We start from the raw sequence: 27,239 nt of genomic DNA, 5'->3' as shown, positions 1-27,239 counted from the left end.
AGGAGACCTATCAAGTCAAGTACATCAACATCAAAAATAAAGATCAAATGGAAATTGTAGATGCAATACCTGTGCCGGTGACACTTAAAAAGCACCATCCGAATGTGGCTGATGCCAGCACCACCTTGGTTGGCTTCCGTGCCAATGGCAACGTAAAAGGCACCAACCGATCATGGCTGTTGCCACCCTCCCCTGGCATCTGTGCCGGTGGCACGTAAAAAGTACCCACTATACTCATGGAGTGGTTGGCATTAGGAAGGGCATCCAGCTGTAGAAACCCTTCCAGATCAGACTGGAGCCTGGTGCAGCCTCCTGGCTTCCCAGATCCTGGTCGAACCATCCAGCCCATGCTAGCATGGAAAACAAACGTTCAATGATGATGATGATGATGATGATGATATATATATATATATATATGAAAGGTATTGTTATCCAGAAGATCCAGGATGGCAGGTAAAGATATGTAAATGTTATGGGATATATGTATGTATATATATTGGTGGTGCACAAAGAAAAGTAATTTTATTAGAAAAAATGTATATATGTGGTTAAATAATAAAATTGGGATGGTTCTTTCTCAGATCCTCAAGCACCCATCTACAATTATATCTCCAATCATAGTTGCTCAAAGATTTCAGATCCTGCTACATTTTTTTCTTTTCTTGAATTAAAATTTTTTTTTTTTTGCAAAATTATTTCACTATATTCAGAAAAATAATTAAAACTTGTAATGACCATACAGATTCACATGTATATATGTTCAAACTCGTGTATAGGTATATATAAATATAATATAAATATTACGTACACATATGCATACACAAAGATATACATATATGCATACATGCAGATATGTATGCAAGTATTAGTGCTTCTGTACCCTAGAAAGAGAGTCACATGTACACTTTGATAAATAAAAAAGAACATAGTACTGAAAATGGTTGAATCTGTTCATATAGTTATTCAATTGGAAATCGAAACCTTTGAAAACTGTGAAGGAAATGGAAAACTCAAAGTAACAACAGAGGAAGCATCATCAACTTATAACGTCTGACTATCTATCTATTGATTTGTGTGGTGTGTGTGTGTGTGTATTATCTATCGCACACATATATAAAGTTGCTGTATAGTGGGCAAGTTCTAGAAGCTCTACAGCTACACATGTGTAGGCCTAAATGAAAAGAGTTCACGGGCTCCCATTCGATCAGGTAATAGTCCTGGCTATTTTAAGGTTCTGGGTAGCGTTTGGAGGTAGTGTCACCCCATTGTATGTATATATATTTATATATACATATATATATACATATATCATCATCATCATCGTTTAACGTATGTTTTCCGTGATAACACGGGTTGGACGGTTTGACCGGGGTCTGGGAAGCCAGGGGCTGCACCAGGCTCCAGATCCTGGTATATACATATATATATATGTATATAATATATATATATATATATATATATATATATATATTTTATTATATAGAAGGAGCTTCTACAGGACTAGAACTGTTTCATTCAAAAGAAATCATCAGGAATCATCTTTGAATGAAACAGTTCTAGTCCTGTAGAAGCTCCTTCTATATAATAAATTAATTTACTCTGCTATGTATTGAGTACCTTATTTACTGTGGGTTAACCCCGACTCAACCCGGGACCTACATATATATATATATATATATATATATAGATAAAACATATATATATTTATATATACACACACATACATACATATATTCAAATATACACACTTTGCAGGGTTGTGAGAAAGAGTACACATTGTAAGTCTGAATGAAAGGGAAGTACATTATAGGACTGGAAGATAAGGGAGTACAGTAGAGGGCTGGATGAAGGGCTCAGCAGATTGTAGGCAAGGAGCTGTTGGCATATTGTGTGAGTGACCCAGGATGCTGAATGCCTTGGTACCAGACATGACCTGAGAATAACTTGAAATCCCCCAAAATTAGTTCCTACTTCAGTCATGCTAAGTTAAGGCTTTTTACTTTCTCTCCATCCTACTTGTTTCAGAGGCCCCGTTAAAAGTTAATCGGTCCTCCTACTCTTGGGGCTCTGAATGAGCCCAAACAAAAATCTTTCAAGACTTTAAATACTCTTTTCCTCCTCCTCCTCTTCCTGCTACTCATCTATGTCATGACCAATTTTCCAAGCTTGCCTTCTATGCATCAACCCTCGCTTGTTTACGTATAAGCAAATGTCTGGCTACTTCCTCATGGAAAGACATGTCTTCATGGAAAATTGGCAATGAAAGACACCTTTTGCCTGATAACGACACTTGCTTACAACTAACATGTAAGGTCAAAACTACAAAATAACACACACACACACACACACACAAAGAGTGTCTTAAATTTTATCAACCAAATCCACTAACAACACTGTGGTCAGCCTGGAGCAATTGTAGAAGATAATTGCACTAGGTACCATGATCAGGGACTGAAACCAAAACTATGTAGCTGCAAAGCAAACCACTCACCACACAACCACTGTAATTATTCAAACACTAATTAAATAGCCATTAATTACTTTCACACTACCCTGGCAATGCCGTCTCCACTGGCTGGGACAGGTGCACCGGGTGCTGGATGGGAGGTTAGTGAAAGATATGCTGTATGGGGAGGTAGACTCTGGCAGACCACATCACTGTTTCAAGGATGTGTGCAAAAGTGACATGAAGGCCATGAGTATGAATACTAAAACCTGGGAGAACGTGGCAAAAGACCATTTCTGCTTGAAACAGATGCTGAGTGCCTGAAGGAGAAGATCACACACGTCAGACAGCAGAGGACAGACAGAGATGCAGGAAGACCGAACCGCCAACAAACGACCAGCTGACCAATCACATTTACAACTGTTTCGGCTGTGACTCTCACTCACGCATTGGCCTTGTCAGTCACAAGCAATACGGGTACACTGATCGAATCCAAGGCACAGACCCATAGTCTTTCGAGATTAAGAGATGCCAATCAATTAATCATCATCATCATTGTTCGACCGTGGTCGAGACAATGGAATTTACTATGCTACGCCAGACTTCATGGACCATCATAGCATTACGGAGGTCCTGTTGCTGGATGCCTATATCCCTGGAGATTACATCAGGGTAGAAGAGTGTGCACTCTCTGGTATCGCGAGTAGATGGCTTCCAGAGGAGAAGAGTAGAAATTGCCTCGTTTTCAGCTCTACAACAATGTCCAGCACACTGGACTCTCCTACCTTTTGCAAGAGATGATACAGGTGGTAGTTTCCAATATTTGGTACTTTGTTTGGATGATGCTTCCACAAGAGATTTTGAGCTCTCATAAGGAGGCGAGTGTAAGTTCGATCCAACCGCCGTTTGATGTTATCAAAGAAGCTTGAGAGGTGGTTGGATGGAACTATCAATTAAATAGCAAACATAAAAACAACATTTAAGTAAATGTTTACTTACATGACCACTGTTAATGTCCGATAGGTTTAATCTAATTACTTTATTCCTGAAAAACATAAATAAAAATTAATTAAACAGATGTGTCTCAGTCAATAATGTGAATCTGAAGCGAAAAAGGATTAGTATTAAAGTCTAAAAAATAAAATAAAACAAAAGAAATAAAAATATGAATGTCAGTACAAAGGTCTGTTTTTTTAAATTTATCTTTTAGTTGTTTCAGTAATTGGACTGTGGCCATTGTAGGGCATCCCCTTGAAGGAGTTCAGTCGACAAAAAATCAACTGCAGTAGTTAATTTGTGTTTTTAAAGTCTGCAATATATTTCATCAGTCTCTTTTGTTGAATCACTGAGCTACAGGGATGTAACCAACAACAGTTGTCAGGTGGTGAGAAGAACAAACACACATACATACATACATACATATACATACATACTTAATTTGCATGAATCCAATGAGATTTTGTGTTTATTCAAAATAGAGATGAACACTGTTCCTCGATGTGATTGGTTTGAAAAATTGTTAGGATGTTAAGATACTTCCCTATTTTACTTAACATGAAACCAATGGTAGCCTTAATTCACAAATAAACAAATTCTATCCACCAATGCAGTGTTGAACACTCATTTTGATTGTTTGACATTAACATATGTATACACACACACACACACATACACACATACATACATATATGTACATACATACATATACACACACACACACCTGTAACTTGGTGGTTCAGCAAAAGCGACTGATAGAATAAGGACCACGCTTAAAAAGAAGCACTGGCATCAATTCATTCGATTTAAAATCCTTCAAGGCGGTGCCCCAGTATGGCCTCAGTCTAATGGCTGAAACAAATAAAAGGAAATATTGTCTGAAAGGCCCTTCACCTTTTTAAGATCATGGGTGGAGATGTAATGGACCCTTTGGCTGCTCAAATGACCACATGATGCTGCTTTACTGGAGCATCATGGGATTGCATTTATCAAGGAGGAAGATGGGATTGCATATAGAGACAAGCATCATGGGATTGTATTTGCAGCAGAGCAGGATGAGATTGTATTTACAGTGAAGCATGATGGGACTGCATTTACAGCAGAGCATCATGGGATTGCATTTACAATGGAGCATCATGGGAATGTATTTATCAAGGAGGAAGATGGGATTGCATATAGACACAAGCATCATGGGATTGTATTTGCAGTTGAGCAGGATGAGATTGTATTTACAGTGAAGCATGATGGGACTGCATTTACAGCAGAGCATCATGGGATTGCATTTACAATGGAGCATCATGGGAATGTATTTATCAAGGAGGAAGATGGGATTGCATATAGAGACAAGCATCATGGGATTGTATTTGCAGTGGAGCAGGATGAGATTGTATTTACAGTGAAGCATGATGGGACTGCATTTACAGCAGAGCATCATGGGATTGCTTTTACAATGGAGCATCATGGGATTGTATCTACTGTGTAACACACTCTAGTATATTGACCCTGGTGTTTAACAAGTCCTTATTCTTTTGAACCATAAGTAGGATGCGACAAAAAAAAAAATCAACTCTCTTGAGATTTGAACTCCAAAGATAAAGGAACTTTACTAAAATACCCAAAGGCCTGATGCTTTATCAAATTGCCATTCAAATCTCTTAAAATAAAGCAATAACGATGATTATGATTTTTTTAATTAGTTATCAGGGTTCAAACAAGAAATAATAATAATAATGATAATAATAATAATAATAATAATAATAATAATAATAATAATAATAAACAACAGCACTTATGTTCTTTAACAGAAACAGATGTTGGTTGAAAGAATATATAAAAAAAAATAAAATGAATGGCGAGCAATTTTTGGCAGAGTGCCTTATTTTTGTTCTTCGTTTGATAATAATGTTCACAGACAACGGAACTGCTCAGATGCATGGCGGAGCATCTGTTTAATGTCTTACAGCAAATATTCAAAATTTATTAATTAAGTTGGGAATAGAAGAGTAAATGGAAAAAAAGAAAAACCGGAAAAGCAAATAATAATAATGATGATAGTGGTGATGATGATGATGATAAATATAGACATTACCCTTCCCTTCCATTGTTAAGCCTTACTTATTTCTTTGCCCTTGGTCAGAACCACTTCTTGTCACAAATATAACAGAAAGTTCCCTGCCACAACACATACAGAAGCATAAAATCACTGGCTCCATTTTATTAACGTTATATTGCATGTATTTGTATGTATATACATTCATATATAATGTGTGTGTGTGTGTGTGTGTGCACATACATATATATATGTGTGTGTATGTGTGTGTGTGTGTGTATATATATATATATATATATATATATATATCTATTATAGTTTTATTTGTTTTGAATTTTCTCTTTTTTTTATATTGTTTTGAAGACAGACTTTCAATATCATGATAATCTTTATTGAGTTGTTTTTGTGTTGTTATAGAATCTATTTTTACATATATTTTTATTTCCTTTTTGTTTGCCCTTTATTTTACTTTTATTTTTCTCTTAGATTCTTTACCTCTCACCATCCTGTATATTTTACCATTTCTTCTGTTTTGGTTTTGTTTTGGATGCAACAATATTCCTCTTTACAAATGAGAGAAAAAAGCCAACCATTTCTCTCCCTATTCACAGAATAATTCCTACAAATTCTAACATACTCGTTTCCTTAAAATCAAAATTTCTGCACAAGCACATAAAGAAATCTGTTGCCATTTATGGTCTGCAATTAAATTAGGATTAGCGTTTTAGCAATGTAACAGCGAAAATCCATACTGTGAAGAGCTGGAATCAGAATCCAATTTTGGTAAAGATAGTTGGTATAAATTTGGTACAGATTTCCTTGGGAGGCCAAACTGGAATATTGTTCATTCACGCATATATTTTTTTTATTATTGTTGTTATTAATGTTGTTGTTGTTGTTCTCCAATGTAAAGATCTTTTATAGTTTTTTTTCACTTGTATCTGTCATTTGACAGCATTTTTTCGATGGTTTGATAACTGACGAGATGCCAGCATTGGTTTCCACCCCGACATCCAAAACTCAGACTTTTATCATGGCTACCGAATAATTGTCACATTTTATATTTACAGATAAATTACTCTATTTACATAATATCGTGGTCTCTTTCATTCTTTTTTTGTCTTAACATTTCTATCAATATATACGTATATATATATATATACATATATAGGGAGAATTCACAAAAAAACAAAAGACAAAGACAAGTGATGTAGACAACAAATTAATGCATTAGTATAATGCTCAGGAAGTGAAAAAGTCTTTAACATTTCGAGCCTATGCTCTACCAGAGAAAGAAACAGGGAGAGAAAATAAAGAATGTGTAGTGACTAGCAATGTATATATGTGTGTGTGTGTGTGTGTGTGTGAGTGTATATATATATATATATATATAATATATATAGACATATGTGAAGGCGCATGGCTCAGTGGTTAGAGCGTCGAGCTTACGATCGTGAGGTTGTGAGCTCGAATCCCGGACCGGGCTACGTGTTGTGTTCTTGAGCAATGCACTTTATTTCATGTTACTCCAGTTCACTCAGCTGTAGAAATGAGTTGCGACGTCACTGGTGCCAAGCTGTATCGACCTTTGTCTTTCCCTTGGATAACACTGGTGGTGTGGAGAGGGGAGGCTGGTATGCATGGGCGACTGCTGGTCTTCCATAAACAATCTCGCACGGACTTGTGTCTAGGAGGGTAACTTTCTAGGTGCAATCCCATGGTCTGTGTCGTGACTGAAGGGGGTCTCCGAATATAGACATATGTATATATAGATACATATATATACATATATATGTATGTTATAATATGTATGTATATATATATAATATGTGTGGATATATATATATATATATATATATATATATATATATATATTACAGAGATGTACTCGCATGGCAAGTAATTTGATCTGAGATCGTGTGCTGAAACGAAAACAATTGCAGCGTGGAAGGTGTTTTTAAGCCATTTAAGAAACACACAAAAGCCGTTCGATTCACTTCAACATTTAAGTTTAATTTGTCAAAGTATTTTCGTCGCTAAAATCCGCGACCTGTTCACTGACAAAGTCCGTGCTGCATCTCTCTCTCTCTCTCTCTCTATATATATATATATATACATATATATATATATATATATACATACAAACATATATATATATATATATACATACATATATGCACATATATATATATATATATATGTGGTGCTATTAAGTTAGTGGTGCTATATGTGGTGCTATTAAGTTAGACATGGCCTGGGCCAATAATGGCCGAAACCTATCAAAGTATCAAAGTATATATATATATACACATATATATATGCACATGCATATATATATATATACACATGCATATATATATTTATACATATACATATGCACATGCATATATATATATTATATATATCGATCGTGGCCATTGCCAGCCTGCTCTGTCCCCTGTGCCAGTGGCACGTAAAAAGCACCCACTACACTCATGGACTGGTTGGCATTAGGAAGGGCATCCATCTGTAGAAACACTGCCAGATCAGACTGGCGCCTGGTACAGCCTCCTGGCTTCCTAGACCCCAGTCAAACCATCCAGCCCATGCCAGCATGAAAAACGAACGTTAAATAACGATGATGATGATGTGATGATGATGATATACGCACACAAGAAATTATTACCCAATATTCTGTATTGAGTTCCTTCTTATCAGATAATCTTGTAACAAACGTTAAGATAATCCTACAAATGCTTAACACGCATGTAAGTACTATAATACATATCTCTTGACTCCGCCGGTTACGACGACGAGGGTCCCAGCTGATACGATCAACGGAACAGCTTGCTCGTGAAATTAACGTGCAAATGGCTGAGCATTCCACAGACACGTGTACCCTTAACGTAGTTCTCGGGGATAATCAGCGTGACACAGAGAGTGACAAGGCTGACCCTTTGAAATACAAGTACAACTCATTTTTGCCAGCTGAATGGACTGGAGAAACGTGAAATAAAGTGTCTTGCTCAAGGACACAACGCGTCGCCGGGAATCGAACTCACAACCTTACGATCATGAGCCGAATGCCCTAACCACTAAGCCACGCGCCCTCACTATAATACATATACATATATACAGGCATACATATATGTATGCATGTGCATATGTGTGTTAGTCGGCTGTTTAAAGAATAAGACTTTGGAAGATCAATTAGAGAATATTGAAGAGATTCTCCAACCACAATGGCACAATAGCGGTCAGCACTGTAAATGGTCTTTAAATATACTGGAAAACTCATAGAGAAATTGGTAGAAGTGATATTGCATTCTTTACTTAGAAATAAGATAGCTTATTTTAGTGTCTCTGTGGAAAGGTCAAGAGTACACTAGATTGGATGCCATAACATGCTGCCATGTCTGTCTGTGTGTCTGTCTGTCTCATCTCTCCTGCCCTTTCTCTGTCTCCTTTTCTTTCCCAATATAATATAATTATATGTGTGTGTGTGTATATATATATATATATATATTATGGATATATGACTGTGACTGTGCTCATATATATGTATGTGTATGCATATATATGCGTATGTGTGTGTGTATATATATAAATGTGTGTGTGTGTGTATGCACATACTTGTGTATATAATCGAATTGAACCAGCCAGGATCCCTGGTCTGGTGGTACGTAAAAAGCACTGTCCGACTCGTGGCCGTGGCACGTAAAATACTCCAATGCGACCGTACGACAGGCACCCATGCCAACCCCCTTTGCTTGTGAAGACATGTTTTGGGGCAAGCGAAATCGAAATCGAATTGAACCAGCCAGGATCCCTGGTCTGGTGGTACGTAAAAAGCACTATCCGACTCGTGGCCGATGCCAGCACCGCCTCGACTGGCTTCCGTGCCGGTGGCACATAAAATACACCAATCTGACCGTGGCCGTTGCCAGCCCCGCCTGGCACTGTGCAGGTGGCACGTAAAAAGCACCCACTACACTCACGGAGTGGTTGGCGTTAGGAAGGGCATCCAGCTGTAGAAACATTGCCAGATTAGACTGGAGCCTGGTGCAGCCTTCTGGCTTCCCAGAACCCCGGTCGAACCGTCCAACCCATGCTAGCATGGAGAACGGACGTTAAACGACGATGATGATGATGATGATATGCCTGTGTATATATACGTATATACTATATATGTGTGTGTGTGTATGTGTGTAAGCACATACGTATGTAAATAATATATATATATATATATATATATGTAAATATATGTGTGTGTGTGTATATGTGCATGTATACATATATATACATGCATACATGCATGTATGTATGTATACTCTTTTACTTGTTTCAGTCATTTGACTGTGGCCATGCTGGAGCACCACCTTTAGTTGAGCAAATCGACCCCAGGACTTATTCTTTGGAAGCCTAGTACTTATTCTACTGATCTCGTTTGCCAAACCGCTAAGTTACGGGGAATGTAAACACACCGCCATAGGTTGTCAAGTGATATTGGAGTGACAAACACAGACACACAAACATATACACTGACATACATGTATATATATATATATATATACACATATATACGACAGGCTTCTTTCTGTTTCTGTCTACCAAATCCACTCAGAAGGCTTTGGTCAGTCCAAGGCTATAGTAGAAGATGCTTGCCCAAGGTCCCATGCAGTGGGACTGAACCCGGAACCATGTGGTTGGTAAGCAAGCTACTTACCACACAACCACTCGTGAATGTTTATTTTTTATATACAATATTGAAACAATAGTTACCAGTTAGCAAAGCATCAGGTTTCTCTGCCCATCGTCTCATCTTTGAAAAATCCCAAACAAACACCGCTTTGCCATCTTCATACAATTAAACCTTTATTTAGTGCTCTGACAAACACAGATTTACTCCAGTACTGCACCATAATTTGTAGGTAAATGACTATGCCTTACATTGTATATCCATTTAGGTCTGTACTTATATAGGCATAAATGGTGGCATGTATAAGCATCCACTACACTCTCAGAGTGGTGGGCGTTAGGAAGGGCTTCCAGCTGTAGAAACTTTGTCAGATCAGATTTTGCGTGGTGCAGCCTTCTGGCTCACCAGTCCTCAGTTAAACCGTCTAACCCATGCCAACATGGAAAGCGGACATTAAATGACGACGATGATGATGATATATATATATATATATATATATATTCACATGTAGATTAAGTTAATATTTAAGTGTTGCGTGTGTCCCTAACAGAAAGCTAAAGAAGCACAAAGAACATTCACTACTTGTGGATCTACTTCAGGAATTCCTCAGTATACATTGAGTATATAGTGGAAGCACTCCGTCGGTTATGACGATGAGGGTTCCAGTTGATCCGAATCAACGGAACAGCCTGCTCGTGAAATTAACGTGTAAGTGGCTGAGCACTCCACAGACACATGCACCCTTAACGTAGTTCTCGGGGATATTCAGCGTGACACAGAGAGTGACAAGGCCGGCCCTTTGAAATACAGGCACAACAGAAACAGGAAGTAAGAGTGAGAGAAAGTTGTGGTGAAAGAGTACAGCAGGGATCACTACCATCCCTGCCGGAGCCTCGTGGAGCTTTTAAGTGTTTTTGCTCAATAAACACTCACAACGCCCGGTCTGGGAATCGAAACCGCGATCCTACGACCGCGAGTCCGCTGCCCTAACAACTGGGCCATTGCACCTCCACTCGTTGAGTATATAACAAATGATAGAGACAGAAAATGGAATACCTGGGTGACTTTGTTGCTCACAATGATTGTTTCGACATATCCTGCCTTGATCCTTCGCAGGTGGGAATCTATACAATTAGTTGCAGTGCATCCCTCAAAGCAGAAGCATTTCATCAGGTGATGTAATAAGAGGTACTTTGTTAAATGAACTCCCTTTTGTTTGAATTTAATACATTATGATGTTAGTGTCTGTAGATTTCCTTCCGACAGCCTTAATCTACAGACACTAACAGGCGCAGGAGCGGCTGTGTGGTAAGTAGCTTGCTAACCAGCCACATGGTTCCGGGTTCAGTCCCACTGCGTGGCATCTTGGGCAAGTGTCTTCTGCTATAGCCCCGGGACGACCAATGCCTTGTGAGTGGATTTGGTAGGCGGAAACTGAAAGAAACCTGTCGTATATATGTATATATATATATATATATATGTATGTTGTATGTGTCTGTGTTTGTTCCCCGAGCATTGCTTGACAACCGATGCTGGTGTGTTTACGTCCCTGTCACTTAGCGGTTCGGCAAAAAGAGATCGATAGAATAAGTACTGGGCTTCCAAAAAGAATAAGTCCCGGGGGTCGAATTGCTCGACTAAAGGCGGTGCTCCAGCATGGCCGCAGTCAAATGACTGAAACAAGTAAAAGAGTAAAAATTGAGAGTAAAGAGTAACAACATGCTGTATTAAATCCGAGTGAAACAGAATTCATTTAATATGATACCTTTTATTTCATCATGCTTCTGCAAAACAAGGGATGCACCACAACTTGTTATATCGTTTTCCACCCGTGAGGGATTGATGCAGGACATGTGTAAACATGATTGTTGTGAGCAATCAAGTATCCCATATATTCCATTTTCCTTTTTTTATTTTACACTTGTAGATTTATATGTGTGTATATACATATATATTTCTTTACTACCCACAAGGGGCTAAACACAGAGGAGACAAACAAGGACAGACAAAGAGATTAAGTCGATTACATTGACCCCAGTGCGTAACTGGTACTTAATTTATCGACCCCGGAAAGATGAAAGGCAAAGTCGACCTCGGCGGAATTTGAACTCAGAACGTAACGGCAGACGAAATATGGCAATGCATTTTGCCCGGTGTGCTAACGTTTCTGCCAGCTCACCGCCTTCATATACATATACATATAGGTGTATATATATATATATGTATATATGCATATATTAATATACGTATTTTTTTGCATATATATGCATATACATATATAAAGGGTAAAGACTTCCTTTGGGCATGAATGGCTATGGGATTGCACCTAGAGAGTTACCCTCCAACACACAGTTGTTTATGGCAAGGTTGTTTATGGAAGACCAGAAGTCGCTCATGCATATCAGCTCCCCGCCTCTACACTGGTGATGATATCCAAGTGAAAGGCAAAAGCTGATACAGTTTGGCACCAGTGATGTCACAACTTATTTCTACAGATGAGTGAACTGGCACCAGTGACATCACAACTCATTTTTACTGATGAGTGAACTGGTGCTAGTGACGTCACAACTCATTTCTACAGAAGAGTGAACTGGTGCCAGTGATGTCACAACTCATTTCTACAGATGAGTGAACTGGCACCAGTGACATCACAACTCATTTCTACAGAAGAGTGAACTGGTGCCAGTGATGTCACAACTCATTTCTACAGATGAGTGAACTGGTGCCAGTGAAGTCGCAACTCATTTCTACAGATGAGTGAACTGGTGCTAGTGACGTCACAACTCATTTCTACAGAAGAGTGAACTGGTGCCAGTGATGTCACAACTCATTTCTACAGATGAGTGAACTGGCACCAGTGACATCACAACTCATTTCTACAGATGAGTGAACTGGTGCTAGTGATGTCACAACTCATTTCTACAGATGAGTGAACTGGCACCAGTGACGTCACAACACATTTCTACAGTTTAGTGAACTGGTACCAGTGACGTCACAACTCATTTCTACAGATGAGTGAACTGGAAGCTCAAGAACACAACACACAGCCCGGTCTGAGAATCAAACTCACTACCTCATGAATGTGAGCCTGATGTTGCACACGTGTATACATGTTGTATACAGAAATATATGTATTTGCCAGTACACACCCATTAGTACACACACAATAACCCCCCCCCCTTCACACACAAAGAAAAACCACAAAGAGATACCTCTGTCAACTGACACTCTTAGTTGTAAACAGCAACTCGTCTCAGATCTCAAATGTTAGCCAGTCACAGAGTGAAGGTTGGTGTTAAGATGAATAACCTTTTGTGGTTGTGGGGAGGAAAAAAAAAACCCTCCAAAACAATAAAAAACAAAACAAAATCTATCAAAATATCACAGTGATGACATTAATAATTCCCAAGAGATACTGGTGACCTCATAAGTTTCCAAATTTGTCAAAGCATTTGAAGAATTTTTGTCTCATTGTTTTGTACTTTTCTTTTCTATGCAAGCATTGTTGGGGTGGCATTGTTGTTTTGTACGAGTGTGTGAGGCTGTAGGAGTGTATGTGTGCATGAGTATGTGTATGAGTGTACATATGAATGCGTGAGTGTGTGAGTATATGTGTATTAGTGTGTGTTTGTGAGTTTTCTGTTATTTCCTCATGGTTTCATCCAGAGGATGTGGCCACTTTGTGTGATGATGTAGAACAATATTTTATATCTTTCCTCTCCTACACTATAGTGGGGTGGGGATATTTTTAAATCAGAGACCTGGCCTGACTATTTGCAATAAAGTGGTCCTTGCCTCTGAAGGGCATCCAGGTTGCCAGGTATTAAACCAGGAAGTCAATGGGGTCTATCCCCAAATTAGGTCCACAAGAGAAAAACAAACAGCTACAAGAGTTGAAACTGTATCCCTCAAGCACAATGAAAACAGAGTTGATTAGGGTAGGATTTGAACTCAGGATGCAGAAAACAGGAACAAATACCAACATGAATTCTATCCAATGCCCTACATAATCTGCCAAACTTGGTCACCAGTCAACCATATAAAAGCTTTCTTTAACTATAGTCCAAGGTAGATTTACGTTTTGCGGACATGACCCTGGCCTTCATTAGCTCTCTCTCAGATCAATGAAATTGATGCCATTAATGCTGTAATATAGCTAGAAAGGACTAAGGAGGGGCAGTTCACTCCAGGTGATGCTTTTGTAGCAATGGCACTTTTGGGTCTGTTGTGTAAACAGGTATAGGCTTTGGGGCGTAGTGGAGGTGAAAAGGCACAAAACCAAGGGCAACACTGAGGTGGCACACACTCTGGTTATATTTCTGTTCAACAGAAATTTGACAAAGCAGAATGAAACTGCTTTTTGGACTCAGCAGGAGGGCTGAATCATCGTCTCAAAATTTAATATAACTGTTCTTTTGTTTTTAAGTGGAGGTCATGGGCCTCTCCTTGTCTCTCCAGACCCCAACAACCACACTCTGAACCAGTGTATTAGCTGAACTCCTTTCTTATTGGTCCATTTTGTAGATGAAATTGCATGGAAAGGAACTGAAAGTATCTGGGAATTAATGCATAAATGATGGACACTTAAAAGTGATGATAGCAGCAATTGGTCACTGACTAAAACCATATTTTCCAGCTTACAAGTTGAATATTTTAGAGCAAAATATACCCCCCCACCCGCCAAAAAAAAGGCAGGCTAACTTATGCATCAAGACTTAAAGGATCAAAAATTCTGTGTGAAATGCAGCAGGGTTTGGAAATATAGTGTCAATGTTTGAATGCTTATATTACACATAGGTGTGTACATAGGCGTAGAAGTGGCCGTGTGGTAAGTAGCTTGCTTATGAACCACATGGTTCTGGGTTCAGTTCCACTGTGTGGCACCTTGGGCAAGTGTCCTCTACTATAGCCTCAGGCTGACCAAAGCCTTATCAGTGGATTTGGTAGACGGAAACTGAAAGAAGCCCGTTGTATGTATGTGTGTATATATATGTATATATATATATATATATATATATATATATATATATATATATATATATATATATATATGTATGTTTGTGTGTCTGTGTTTGTTCCCCCCAACATCGCTTCACAACCAATGCTGGTGTGTTTATGTCCTGGTAACTTACCGGTTTGGCAAAAGAGACCGATAGAATAAGTACTAGGCTTACAAAGAATAAGTCCTGGGGTCGATTTGCTCGACTAAAGGCGGTGCTTCAGCATGGCCACAGTCAAATGACTGAAACAAATAAAAGAGTAAAAGGGTACACATTTATGTTATATGCTATGTTGATTTGTATGCCAGGATATATGGTACCTTAAATCACAGACACCAAACAATCACTGACCAACACTCTCTATAGCTTCCGTTGTTTCTTCTAGTTACTTTTACTGTAGTTATCACAATGACCACGAAGGAGCTTTATGGCCTTGTAGTGCTGGCTTCATGATTAATAAGCTCATGGGTTTGATTCCTGGATTAAGTTGCACTTTGTGGCCTTGAACAAACCATTTCATTTTGCCCAGCCCCAGAACTACTCAGCTGAAATGAGGACCAGTGAAGTGCTCATCTACTCCCTTCTCTCTCTCTCCAGTTGTCACATCCAGAATATTTCACAAGGCTAACTGTCAGAAGGATGAGAGCTCAACCTGTTAGAAGAAATAGCAGCCAAATCACCCCCCTCCACCAGCAAACGATAGCATCTTGAACAAGGACGAAATTATTGGACAGTGTAGTCCAGGACGCCCCTAAAATGACAGAATGGTCATAACTTGATCACATGCTTACTCAATCAAGATTGATCTGGGACTAAACACAAATGATAATGACATTGCTGATGCTCACCACAACTATGACCACCACCACCAATAACGACAATAACAATAACAAAAACAACAACAGCTACCCTGTTATATAAAAACATGCAACTAAGTGCAACACCGTCCAATAGAAAAAAAACTTCTCTTATCTTGCCAACTTCCCAAATCTGTTATTTACTGGCTTAAGCCACCCTAACCCCTCTTAAATCCTAACTTAAATCAATCAGCTGAGTTTAAGCTCAATGAGGCTTGAATAATCAGCAATGTTAACTGAAAATTTCTCTCTTGGCAGGAATGTTCATTCAAGGAGGATGTTTCCAGCATGGAAACGAGTTTTGGATCTCATTATTTCTTATTGATTTTTGCATCGGAATTAAACTTTTCAGTTCTGCTAATACTTATTGTATAGGAAAGGGTTAAATACTTACATTCGCACACACACACACAGAGACACATATATATGTATATATGTATATATGCATACGTACGGGCATATTTGTGTTTGTTTATGTATGTATTATGTATAAGGGGAAAGCGAAAGTAAATTCAGTTAAACATTGCAGTTGATTGGTAATTGAGAAAGGTTTCTTTCTTTGGAATAGTGAGTCATGATGAGAGAGAGAGAGAGAGAGAGAGAGAGAGAGAGAGAGAGAGAGAGTCTTGTGGGAAGCTCTTCATTCATTATGTAAGGGCTTGTGATGCTGCACACATGTATACATATACACACATACATACGCAATATATACATTCATATATATATACATATATACATCTATATATATACATATGTATATAGATATATACATATATATATATGTATATACACATGTGTACTTTCATATATATATATATACACATCTTTAGTCACATCCATATATATATATATTACATTTATACACTCACATATCTATATTTACACAAATACATATAAGATAGGTAGATTGATAGATAGATAGATAAATACAGAGAGACAGAGTAAGATACAAAGTGAGAGAGAGAGGGAGAGAGATAGAGAGAGAGAGAGAGAGATGTAACATGGAGTGATGGATAAAACACACTGCTAGATAAGTAGACAGATAGATAGATTGGGATTTTCTCATTCAATTAATGAATCAGGAGGGATGTCAGTGTCCGGTGATAAGCTATTGATGGAAACAGGAAAAGAAATGGCTCAGCATTCCAAAGAATCTAATTGAATTTTCTCTGCAGGATAAACCTTTTCCGATGAGGTTAGGTATTTAATTAAGTCCTCCCTCTATTTTTTTTTTTATATATATAATTTTTCTTTTCTTTTTCTTTCTTTCTTTCTTTTTTTTTTTTTTTTTTTTGAGATGCTTGTAGTCAAAGGAACGGATGCTGCATCAGTTGTTATGTTGCTCCATCATTTAGTTAACTGTATTCTTCAACTGGTCAAGCCGAAATGATCCCAATAATATACTGACTGGCTGTAAATGTGTTACTAAAATGTAAAGAGAGGGCAGCTTGCAGTGGCAGGTTGTACTGGTTGCCAGGCAAATAATGTGTTAAGTGGTGAACCAATGAAAAAAAATGACCCAACATCATCATTTGACCTGCTGCGAATAGCAGCCAAAATTCTCTCAAATCATATGCTACTCACTCCCTTAAATAAAGACAGGATATAATGTAATAAAAGATGGACTACACTGAAATGATGCTACAAACAGCAGCCAAAATTCCCTCAAATTATGCCCTACTCTCTTAAACAAAGAAGGCATACACTTTGCAGAAAGATGTACAATACAAAAAAGATGCTACAAATAGCAGCCAAAATTCCCTCAAATTATGTCCTACTCTCTGACACAAAAAAAAGGGACACTCACTGTATAAAAAGATGTACTATACAGAAAAGATGCTAGGAATAGCAGCCAAAATCCTTTCAAATTATTCCTTGCTCTCCTGAACAAAAAAAGGTATTCACTGTGCAGAAAGCGGACTATACAGAACAGATGCTAGGAATAGCAGCCAAAATTCCCTCAACTGATGCATACTCTCTTAAGTAAGAAAGTGACAGACTGTACAAAAAGACGCAGAAAAAATGTGTACAATATACTGCAGATTTGGATAAAAAAGATGCTGCTGTCTTTCTTGCTAATGTTTAACTCAAGGTCAGTGCCGACTGAGCAGACCTATGATCAAAGGTATTTTAACTGTGTGGAAGGCTGTTGTGTGTGTGTGTGTCATTGCGTTTGTCCCTTCCCCTACTGCTTGACACCCGGTGCTGGTTTGTCTACATCCCCATAGCTTAGCAGTTCAGCTGCTAAAGAGGCTGATTAAATAAGTACCAGATATAAAACAGTAAGAGCTAGGATTAATTTGTTCAAGGAATCCCTTCAAAGTGGTGCTCCAGCATGGCCACAGTCCAATGACTGAAACAAGTGAAAGATAAAAATATAAATATAGGAAGCGCTATCAGACAATTTCTGGATGCACTTGAATGGTTATAGTTTTCACTGGAAGAGCATGTACATCTGAAGGCCATTGGTAGCCGATACATTGAATCAATCTATTAATACACTTCATCTTATTTACTTAAGTTCTTGAGGTTTTGCAACATTGCAAAAAATCCAACCCTGTAGATTTTTTGTCTTTTTCTTTGTTTTGTTTATTATTTTTCTTACAATGCCTGACAAATTGAAGCAATGAGCTTGTGTTATATTTTGTGTATGACGCTTAAGAAATCTGCTAGCGAGACACTTAAAATGTTTAAACAGGATTTTGGCAAACATTCTTCAGGTCAAACACAGGTATTTTAGTATTATGCGGATTTCAAGGTTGGTCACATAACAGTTGAAAATGAATAGCATTCAGAAAGACCAATAACGAGCAAATCACCAGAAAATGTAAAGTAAAATGAACTGTGAAATCATTTATAAGGATTTTGGACGAATAATCCATCAGCTGTTTTCGCACACCTGGAATCAGTTAGGATTTCCACTAAGAAATTTTTGTGGAAAACTTGGACTGGTTTTGCAATTATTTTTAATAAAGAACAAAAATATGACAGTCATTTCATTTTCCTCCATACTTGCAAAATCTTATCCATCTCAGAGTTTGCTGTGTTTTCCAAACTTAAACTTTGACATCATAGATTATTAACAATTTTACAGCAGAAATCAAATTTATCCACTCAAAATTTCAATACCTTTGACTGCAGAAAGCAGTTTTATATACTGAAAGATATCATGCTTCAAATTATTTTTTGTTGAGGTATGTCATGTTGATTAATGCAATATGGATTGCAGAAAATATTAATTCTAATTTTGGTAGATACAGGGTGGGGTAGAAAAGACTGAAGTTTTTGGATGGCTATTACTCAGTCCCAGGGGAGGGACATGTGTCCAACAGGTACATTGATAGGGAAGAAATTATATACACTTCATCTTGCAGTTATCATACTTTTTAGCTAAACACGCACACATACACATGGATATAATATTAAATATGTTTAAAACATACGGGCTGTTTACGGAGTCTTCATAGAGAGCCAATGCCAAAAGAAAATAGGGTAGCAAAAACTGAAAAAGTAAATCTTAGCCTGTTAAACAGATTCCTGAATGCATAAATCATGAGTGTACATGCATGATTTGTGCTGAGGTGTATAAAATATATATGATTCAACTACTTTGATTGAATGTTTTCATTTATGTGTTCGGGAATCTGACTGCTTAAGATTTGCATTTTCAATTTTCTCATACATGTATGTACATCACCATCATCATCATCATTTAACGTCCACTTCCCATGCTAGTATGGGTTGGACGATTTGACTGAGGTCTGGCAAACCAGACTCCAATCTGATCTGGCAGAGTTTCTACAGCTGGATGCCCTTCCTAATGCCAACCACTCCGAGAGTGTAGTGGATGCTTTTACGTGCCACCGGCACGAGGGCCAGTTTGGTGGTACTGGCAATGGCCACACCCAAATGTGGAGTAGTTGGCGTTAGGAAAGGCATCCAGCTGTAGAAATACTGCCAGATTAGACTGGAGCCTGGTGCAGCTGCCTGGCTTCCCAAACCCCAGCTGAACTGTCCAACCCATGCCAGCATGGAAAACGGACGTTAAACGATTATGATGATGATATATTTATATATATATATTTGATGGCATGAAACAATTGGCTGCAACTGTTTAGATGCTGATGATCTGAATGTTCAGCCTGTTTTGGTGACAGTAATTTTTGGCACTGGAGGCAGACACACACACACAGAAATATACACATATGGATAGAAAGAGAAAGGGGAGTGGCAAGAGAGAGAGAGAGAGAGAGAGACCAATTATAGATTGAACGTGCTTGACAAACATTTTCCCTCTTCTCTCACACATCAAGAGAAAAATATGTTCATATTCATAAACAAAGAGAGAGAAAAGGAGGGAAAGAGAGAGATAAATACAGGGAGTGTCAGATGAAAAAGAGAGAGTGGGTGAGAGAGACATCCCAGTTTATTAATTAAACATGACTGACGACACTTTCTACTCGCTTTATACACATAAAGAGAAATACACCCATTACATAAACTGAGAGAGATATTGAAATGAGGGAAACATTAAAACACTTGATGTCAAATAAATCAGCATAGAATCAGCAATGCCAAATAGGTGGTGGCAAAACAGCAGTGCCAACATGTCTCATAACCCAGCTTTACTGAAGTTTATCTCTGAGAATTCCACTCTGTGTGTGTACATGTGTGTATTTGTGTGTTTGTAAATGAGTGTTTCTTTTATCAATTTATATTAGAATAAGACATAAACACCTGTAAGGTACCACCTGCCACCACCACCACGACCATCACTACTGAAAAAAAAAAAGCAATGCCAGTCTAGAAATGTAGTTTGTTGCATCGTGTTTGAAATGCTTCTTTGAAACACTGGCAATGAGAAATGCCATGAAGCAGAGACTGACCTGTTGGAAAACCTGTATCCAATAATGGCTTTGTTCACCAGTTGCAATATAAAATGGTAAATAAAAGAATAAAAACAAGGAGAACAACCACCAATGAAAGACAGTAAGGAGAAAGAAACAGAAGCGATATTAGAGAGATTAAGTTGGCGTCAACCAAAATATATCTGTACATTATTGAGATGTCTGTGTTTTGAAGTGCTGAGAGATATTTCTTTACAAAATGATCATCTCGAAGCTAATTCTTGTCGCCATAGACATTTAAGAAACAAATAAATGAATGAGTAAATAAATAATAGAAAGAAACAATGAAAGAAGGAATGAAAGAAGGAAAGAAAGAAGCCAAAAAAAAAAGAAAGAAAAATCATAACAAGTACCCACACTTTGTCTGTTGTGATCACACTTGATCTTAAACTTACACACAATGTGCCTGTCTAAACATTAATATTAACCAATGTTAAGCCATTTTTAACACAGTGAGTGTGAATGAGTGTGTATGAGTGTGTGTGTGTGTGTGTTGGGGTGGAGAAAGGGGGGAAAATGAGAAAGAGCACTTTCACGAGAGACTACTTAAGAACGAACACTTGCATCAAGTAGATAATTTCTTAAGGCCTACATAAGAGATGCATCATGCCTAATTAGTTAAAGTGCCATACTCAAAGTCCGTGGAACGTGGACTTGGAGGATATTACTAAACATGTACAGGTTTTAAGGTCCATCTATCTATTTATCTATCTACGTAGATGACAAAGCACTGTGAAGTTGAATGCAAAACAGTGCCAAACCAATTCAAAAGAAGACATACAATAGCCATTTTACAGATATTTAATTAGGTTGTGGCTCTCTCAATACAATAGAAATTTCTGTTCTTTTTGAAATTGATGGCAATAACATATGATGTGGATGATTTTAGCCCAAAGTCTTCTCTGATCAAAGAAATCTAATATAAGATCAAAAGCTTTCCAACTGTGACCATCATATCTATTTTTTTAATATATTTATTTATTTGTAAGAAACACAGGGAAATATACACAGTTTGTGATTTGAGAGTGTGATTTTACTGCTATTTCTAGCAGGCTGAGCTACCAGAGAGGCTGTTCCAGCTGAAGTTCATCGCAGTTACTCTTTTACTCTTTTACTTGTTTCAGTCATTTGACTGTGGCCATGCTGGAGCACTGCCGTCAGTCGAGCAGATCAGCCCCAGGATTATTCTTTGTAAGCCTAGTACTTACTCTATCAGTCTCTTTTGCTGAACCGCAAAGTTGCGGGAACGTAAACACACCAGCATGGGTTGTCAAGTGATGTTGGGGGGACAAACACAGACACAAACACACATATATATATAAACATATATATATATATTTATATTCATATATATACATGATGGGCTTCTTTCAGTTTCCATCTACCAAATCCACTCACAAGGCTTTGGTCGGCCCAAGGCTGTAGTAGAAGACACTTGCCCAGGTGCCATGCAGTGGGATTGAACCCGGAACCATGTGGTTGGTAATCAAGCTACTTAGCACACAGCCACTCCTATGCTTACGTTCAACAATAACAAATGAGCAAACAAAGACAAGGATGGAGTGAGACAACAACAACAACAATAACGATAATAATAATAATAATAATAATAATAATAATAATGATAATAATGATGGTGATGATTTCTTTATTATTTTATAATAGTGATCCTTTCTACTACAGGCACAAGGCCTGAAATTTTGGGGGAAGGGACTAGTCGATTATATTGACCCCCAAAGATTTACTGGTAATTGATTTATCGACCATGTAAAGAATGAAAGGTAATGTCGACCTCAGTAGAATTTGAACCCAAAATGTAAGGACGGATGAAATGCAGCTAAGAATTTTGCCTGGCATGCTAATGATTCTGCCTGCTCGCTGCCTTAATAATAATAATAATAATAATAATAATCATAATAATAATAGTAATAGTAATAATAATAATTTAACATCCATTTTCCATGCTGGCATGGGTTAGACAGTTTGACAGGAGCTGACCAGCTTAAGAGCTGTTCAGGCTTTATATCTGTTTTGGCATGGTTTCTATGACTGGATGCCCTTCCTAATGCCAACCAATTTATAGATTGTACTGGGGAGGCGCAATGGTCCAGTGGTTAGGGCAGCGGACTCGCGGTTGTAGGATCGCGGTTTCGATTCCCAGACCGGGCGTTGTGAGTGTTTATTGAGCGAAAACACCTAAAGCTCCACGAGGCTCCGGCAAGGATGGTGGTGATCCCTGCTGTACTCTTTCACCACAACTTTCTCTCACTCTTATTTCCTGTTTCTGTTTCTGTTGTACCTGTATTTCAAAGGGCCGGCCTTGTCACTCTCTGTGTCACGCTGAATATCCCCGAGAACTGCGTTAAGGGTACACATGTCTGTGGAGTGCTCAGCCACTTACACATTAATTTCACGAGCAGGCTGTTCCGTTGATCGGATCGACCGGAAACCGCATCGTCGTGACCGACGGAGTGCTTCCATCCATCAGATTGTACTGGGTGCTTTTTACACAGCACTGGCATTGGTGCTTTTACATGGCACCTGCACAGGTGCTTTTTATGTGGCACCGACACTCATTAGTCTGCAGGATTAAGGACACTCAGCTGACAAGCGATGCAGGGGACATGCCTGTATGCAAAGACAACCCCGTGTTTACTTAGCTTGATGTGTCTTCTCAAGAACAGTAAACCACCAAGAGTCTTACTCTCCTGTCATCATCTCAGTGAGGCCCAAAATCTGAAAATCCTTTTTCACCACTTCATCCCACTTCTTCCTAGGTACACCCCTTTCAGATGTTCTCTCCACAATTAAAGATCAGTACCTCTTAATGCAACTGTCTTCATTTATTCCTGATGCAACTGTCTTCATTCATATGCATTACATGACTGTACAAGTGCAGTCTTCTCTCTTGCATGCAACATCTGATGTCTTGTATACCCAGTTTTTCTCTCAGATTGTGTACACTCTGTTGTATATATATATATATATACACACTGACATTACTCATCCAGTGAAGTATACTGGCTTCATTTCTTTCAAGCCTTTGCATATTCTCAGTAATCACAGCCCCTCTTTCACTACCATGTAGCATAGCTGTTTGTACACAGGCATCATACAATCTGCCTTTCACTCTGAATGAGAGGCCCTTCATTACCAAAATAATAATAATGATGCTGATCATAATAATAATAAGCAGTTGTGGTCTAACATGATGATGATGACGAGGATGAGGAGGAGGAGGAGCAGTTGTGGTCAATGAAAAAAGTAGCAGTAGTACCAACAATTGTCAGAGCCCTGGGAACAGTGAGCAAAAATCTTGAGAAGTAAATAGGGGCTGCAATAAGTATGGAGCACTTGCAGAAAACAGCATTGCTTGGAACTGCCCGAATACTCCGGAAGGTGTTCCAAAAATAAGAGGTGTTACCTTAGTTCACTGGTAGTGAACAGCTACACTGTAGTACATCTCCAGCATTAGAAACTGTGCAAAGGCAATAATAATAATAATAACAACAATAATTATAATAATGATAATACTTACATTCCCCCAACAAATAAACTATGTGAATTCTTATCTATGGTCATGTAACGGAAATAATGAAGCTGTGGGCTGGATTCACTCGGGTACTCCCTGATATCTGAAATGATAAAAAAGCAAAGAAAGTATGAGACATACATCCACGTACTCATCATCATCATCATCATCATTTAGCGTCCGTTTTCCATGCTAGCATGGGTTGGACGGTTCTACTGGGGTCTGTGAAGCCAGAAGGCTTCATCAGGCCCAGTCAAATCTGGCAGTGTTTCTACGGCTGGATGCCCTTCCTAACGCCAACCACTCCGTGAGTGTAGTGGGTGCTTTTTACGTACCACCCGCACTATTGATGATAATAATAATAATAATAATAATAATAATAATAATAATGATAATAATAATAACGATAATAATAATAATCCTTTCTACTAATGGCACAAGGCTTGAAATTTTGGAAGAAGGGGACTAGTTGATTGCAGCGACCCCAGTGTTTCACTGGTATTTAATTTATCGACATTGAAAGGAGGAAAGGCAGAGTCGACCCCAGCGGAATTTGAACTCAGAACATCAAGGTGAACAAAATGCTGCAAAGCATTTTGTCCAGCATGCTAATGATGCTGCCAGCTCGCTGCCTTAAAAGTAACTTTCTTGGAGAATCCATGTTCTGATTCCACTACCTCACACTTGCAAAGTGAATGATAATTATAATAATAATAATAATAATAATAACAACAATAGTTGCCATTAAGGGTTTACAAAAAAGACCAAGGATGGTACAAGATGATATGTGGTAGGAAGAGGAATAAGGATAAATTCTAAGAAGGAAAAAATCCCCCAAAATCCCCACAATATCATGGTTACCCTGCCCACTAAGGCAAGTGCTTTCTCTCTGTTGTCTTCCTTCAGTCTACAGGTGCATGCTCAGATTAGACCCATTGGATGAGGGGAACAATTAAAAAAGAGAGACAAAATGTATCAAGACCTTACATAGCAAATCAAAGGAATAAAAAAACAAATATATAAAGCCATGAAATATAAATAAACATATAAGTGCAGGAGTGGTTGTGTGGTTCAGTAGCTTGCTTAACAACCACATAGTTCCAAGTTCAATCCCACTGCATGGCACCTTGGACAAGTGTCTCCTACTGTAGCCTCGGGCGCTGACCAAAGCCTTGTGAGTGGATTTGGTAGATGGAAACTGAAAGAAGCCTGTCTTATATATATATATATATATATATATATATATATATGTGTGTGTATGCATGTATATATGTGTGTGTGTATGTTAATGTGTCTGTGTTTGTGCCCCCCCCCACATCACCATCGCTTGACAACTGATGCTGGTGTGTTTATGTCCCCGTAATTTAGCAGTTCGGCAAAAGAGACCGATAGAATAAGTACTAGGCTTACAAAGAATAAGTTCTGGGGTCGATTTGTTCGAGTAAATGTGGTGCTCCAACATGGCCACAGTCACATGACTGAAACAAAATGAAAGAAGATCCATTTTTCTCTCTCTATACATATGTATGTGTGTGTGAGTATGTATATAGAAGAACATACGTCTGTATCCATGTCTGTGCCAAGCCTTCAGCAAATCACTTGTTTGTGTGTGGTTTATGCACATTTGGAATCTAAAACACAAATCTATGTCCCAGTCTGATATGAACAGGATTCAGTACATTTCTCAGAAAGAGAGGAAGAAAGAGAGAGAGATAGAGAGAGAGAGGGGGTTGGAGGGTTATCATCAGCCACACTCGTGCTAATGATTTTGTCCTGCCCCATTTTATGGGTTGTAATTGTAATTATCTCACAGTGCCGATCTGGTCCTCATTGCATGATAAAAGCAAAAGAATAAATATACATAAATATCTATATAAATATAAATAAATATATAAGTAACCATTCCTTTCTTATATTTCTTCTGTATAAACCCAACGTTGTATTTATTCTTTATCTTATCACAGATTGATTAAAGTCAGGATGGCTGCCTTTAAATATAACTACACCGGATAAACTGCCTTAGCAAGATGGAGTAGGAGAAATTGAGAGAATTAATAAAGCAGTGGACAAAGTGTTTTGAAATATTTGATCTAGCTCTTGGTGTTCTAAGCTTAGAGTGTAATTAAATATTAAATAATGACAAGGGAATGAGAAATTATATAATGAACATCATTGGGTCAAAGCTGTTTCTGCACTAAGATGCAATGCACTCATATTTGAGTGCTTGTATAACATTCAATAGCTTCATTGGAGCTAATATAGTTAAGTTAATTTTTGGGCTCAAAAAGCAAGGCCATGTAGGGGGACATGGAGTTATGTACAGGGTAGTGTTCATGCAAAGAGTTCGTGCCATTTCTGGTCAAGAGAGACTTTGAACCGAGCGGTCGTCGGCATCTTCACTATCTTGTCCGGCAGCTTATTCCACGGATCCGCAACCCGGACGGAGAAAGCCCCTCTCCTTCGATTGAGATGAAATCGTCGCAGATAGAGCTTTTCGGAGTATATGTACAGTGTGCACATGCATGCATGTTTGTGTGTGTGTTATCTAGCTCTTGATGTTTCAAGTCTAGAGTATAATTAAATATCAAATAAATGACAAGGGAACAAGATATTATATAATGAACTTCAATGTCTTACAGTTGTTTCTGCTATATAAAACTAATGGTAACAGTGTTCACCGATTGCAGTATAAAATAAACAAACAGATCATAGATGCAGGCATGGTTGTGTGGTAAGAAGTTTGCTTTCCAACCACATGGTTCCAGGTTCATTC

The 27,239-nt window shown here is 38.2% G+C and overlaps 1 protein-coding gene across 1 annotated transcript in view; it reads right to left on the bottom strand.

The window, feature by feature from the left end:
• The window catches only part of LOC115214964 (semaphorin-2A), a 488,260-nt gene that overhangs the window by 101,862 nt on the left and 359,159 nt on the right, over positions 1–27,239 (bottom strand). The window contains exons 3-4 of the mRNA XM_029784060.2: positions 24,473–24,569; positions 3,446–3,491 (exon numbers count right to left, since the gene is read on the bottom strand). Coding sequence (XP_029639920.1) covers positions 3,446–3,491; positions 24,473–24,569 — 143 coding nt within the window. The remainder of the gene's footprint in view (positions 1–3,445; positions 3,492–24,472; positions 24,570–27,239) is intronic.

Source organism: Octopus sinensis, linkage group LG8 (assembly GCF_006345805.1).
Source record: "Octopus sinensis linkage group LG8, ASM634580v1, whole genome shotgun sequence".
NCBI lineage: Eukaryota > Metazoa > Mollusca > Cephalopoda > Octopoda > Octopodidae > Octopus > Octopus sinensis.
This window is presented reverse-complemented; position numbering and strand designations above follow the sequence as displayed.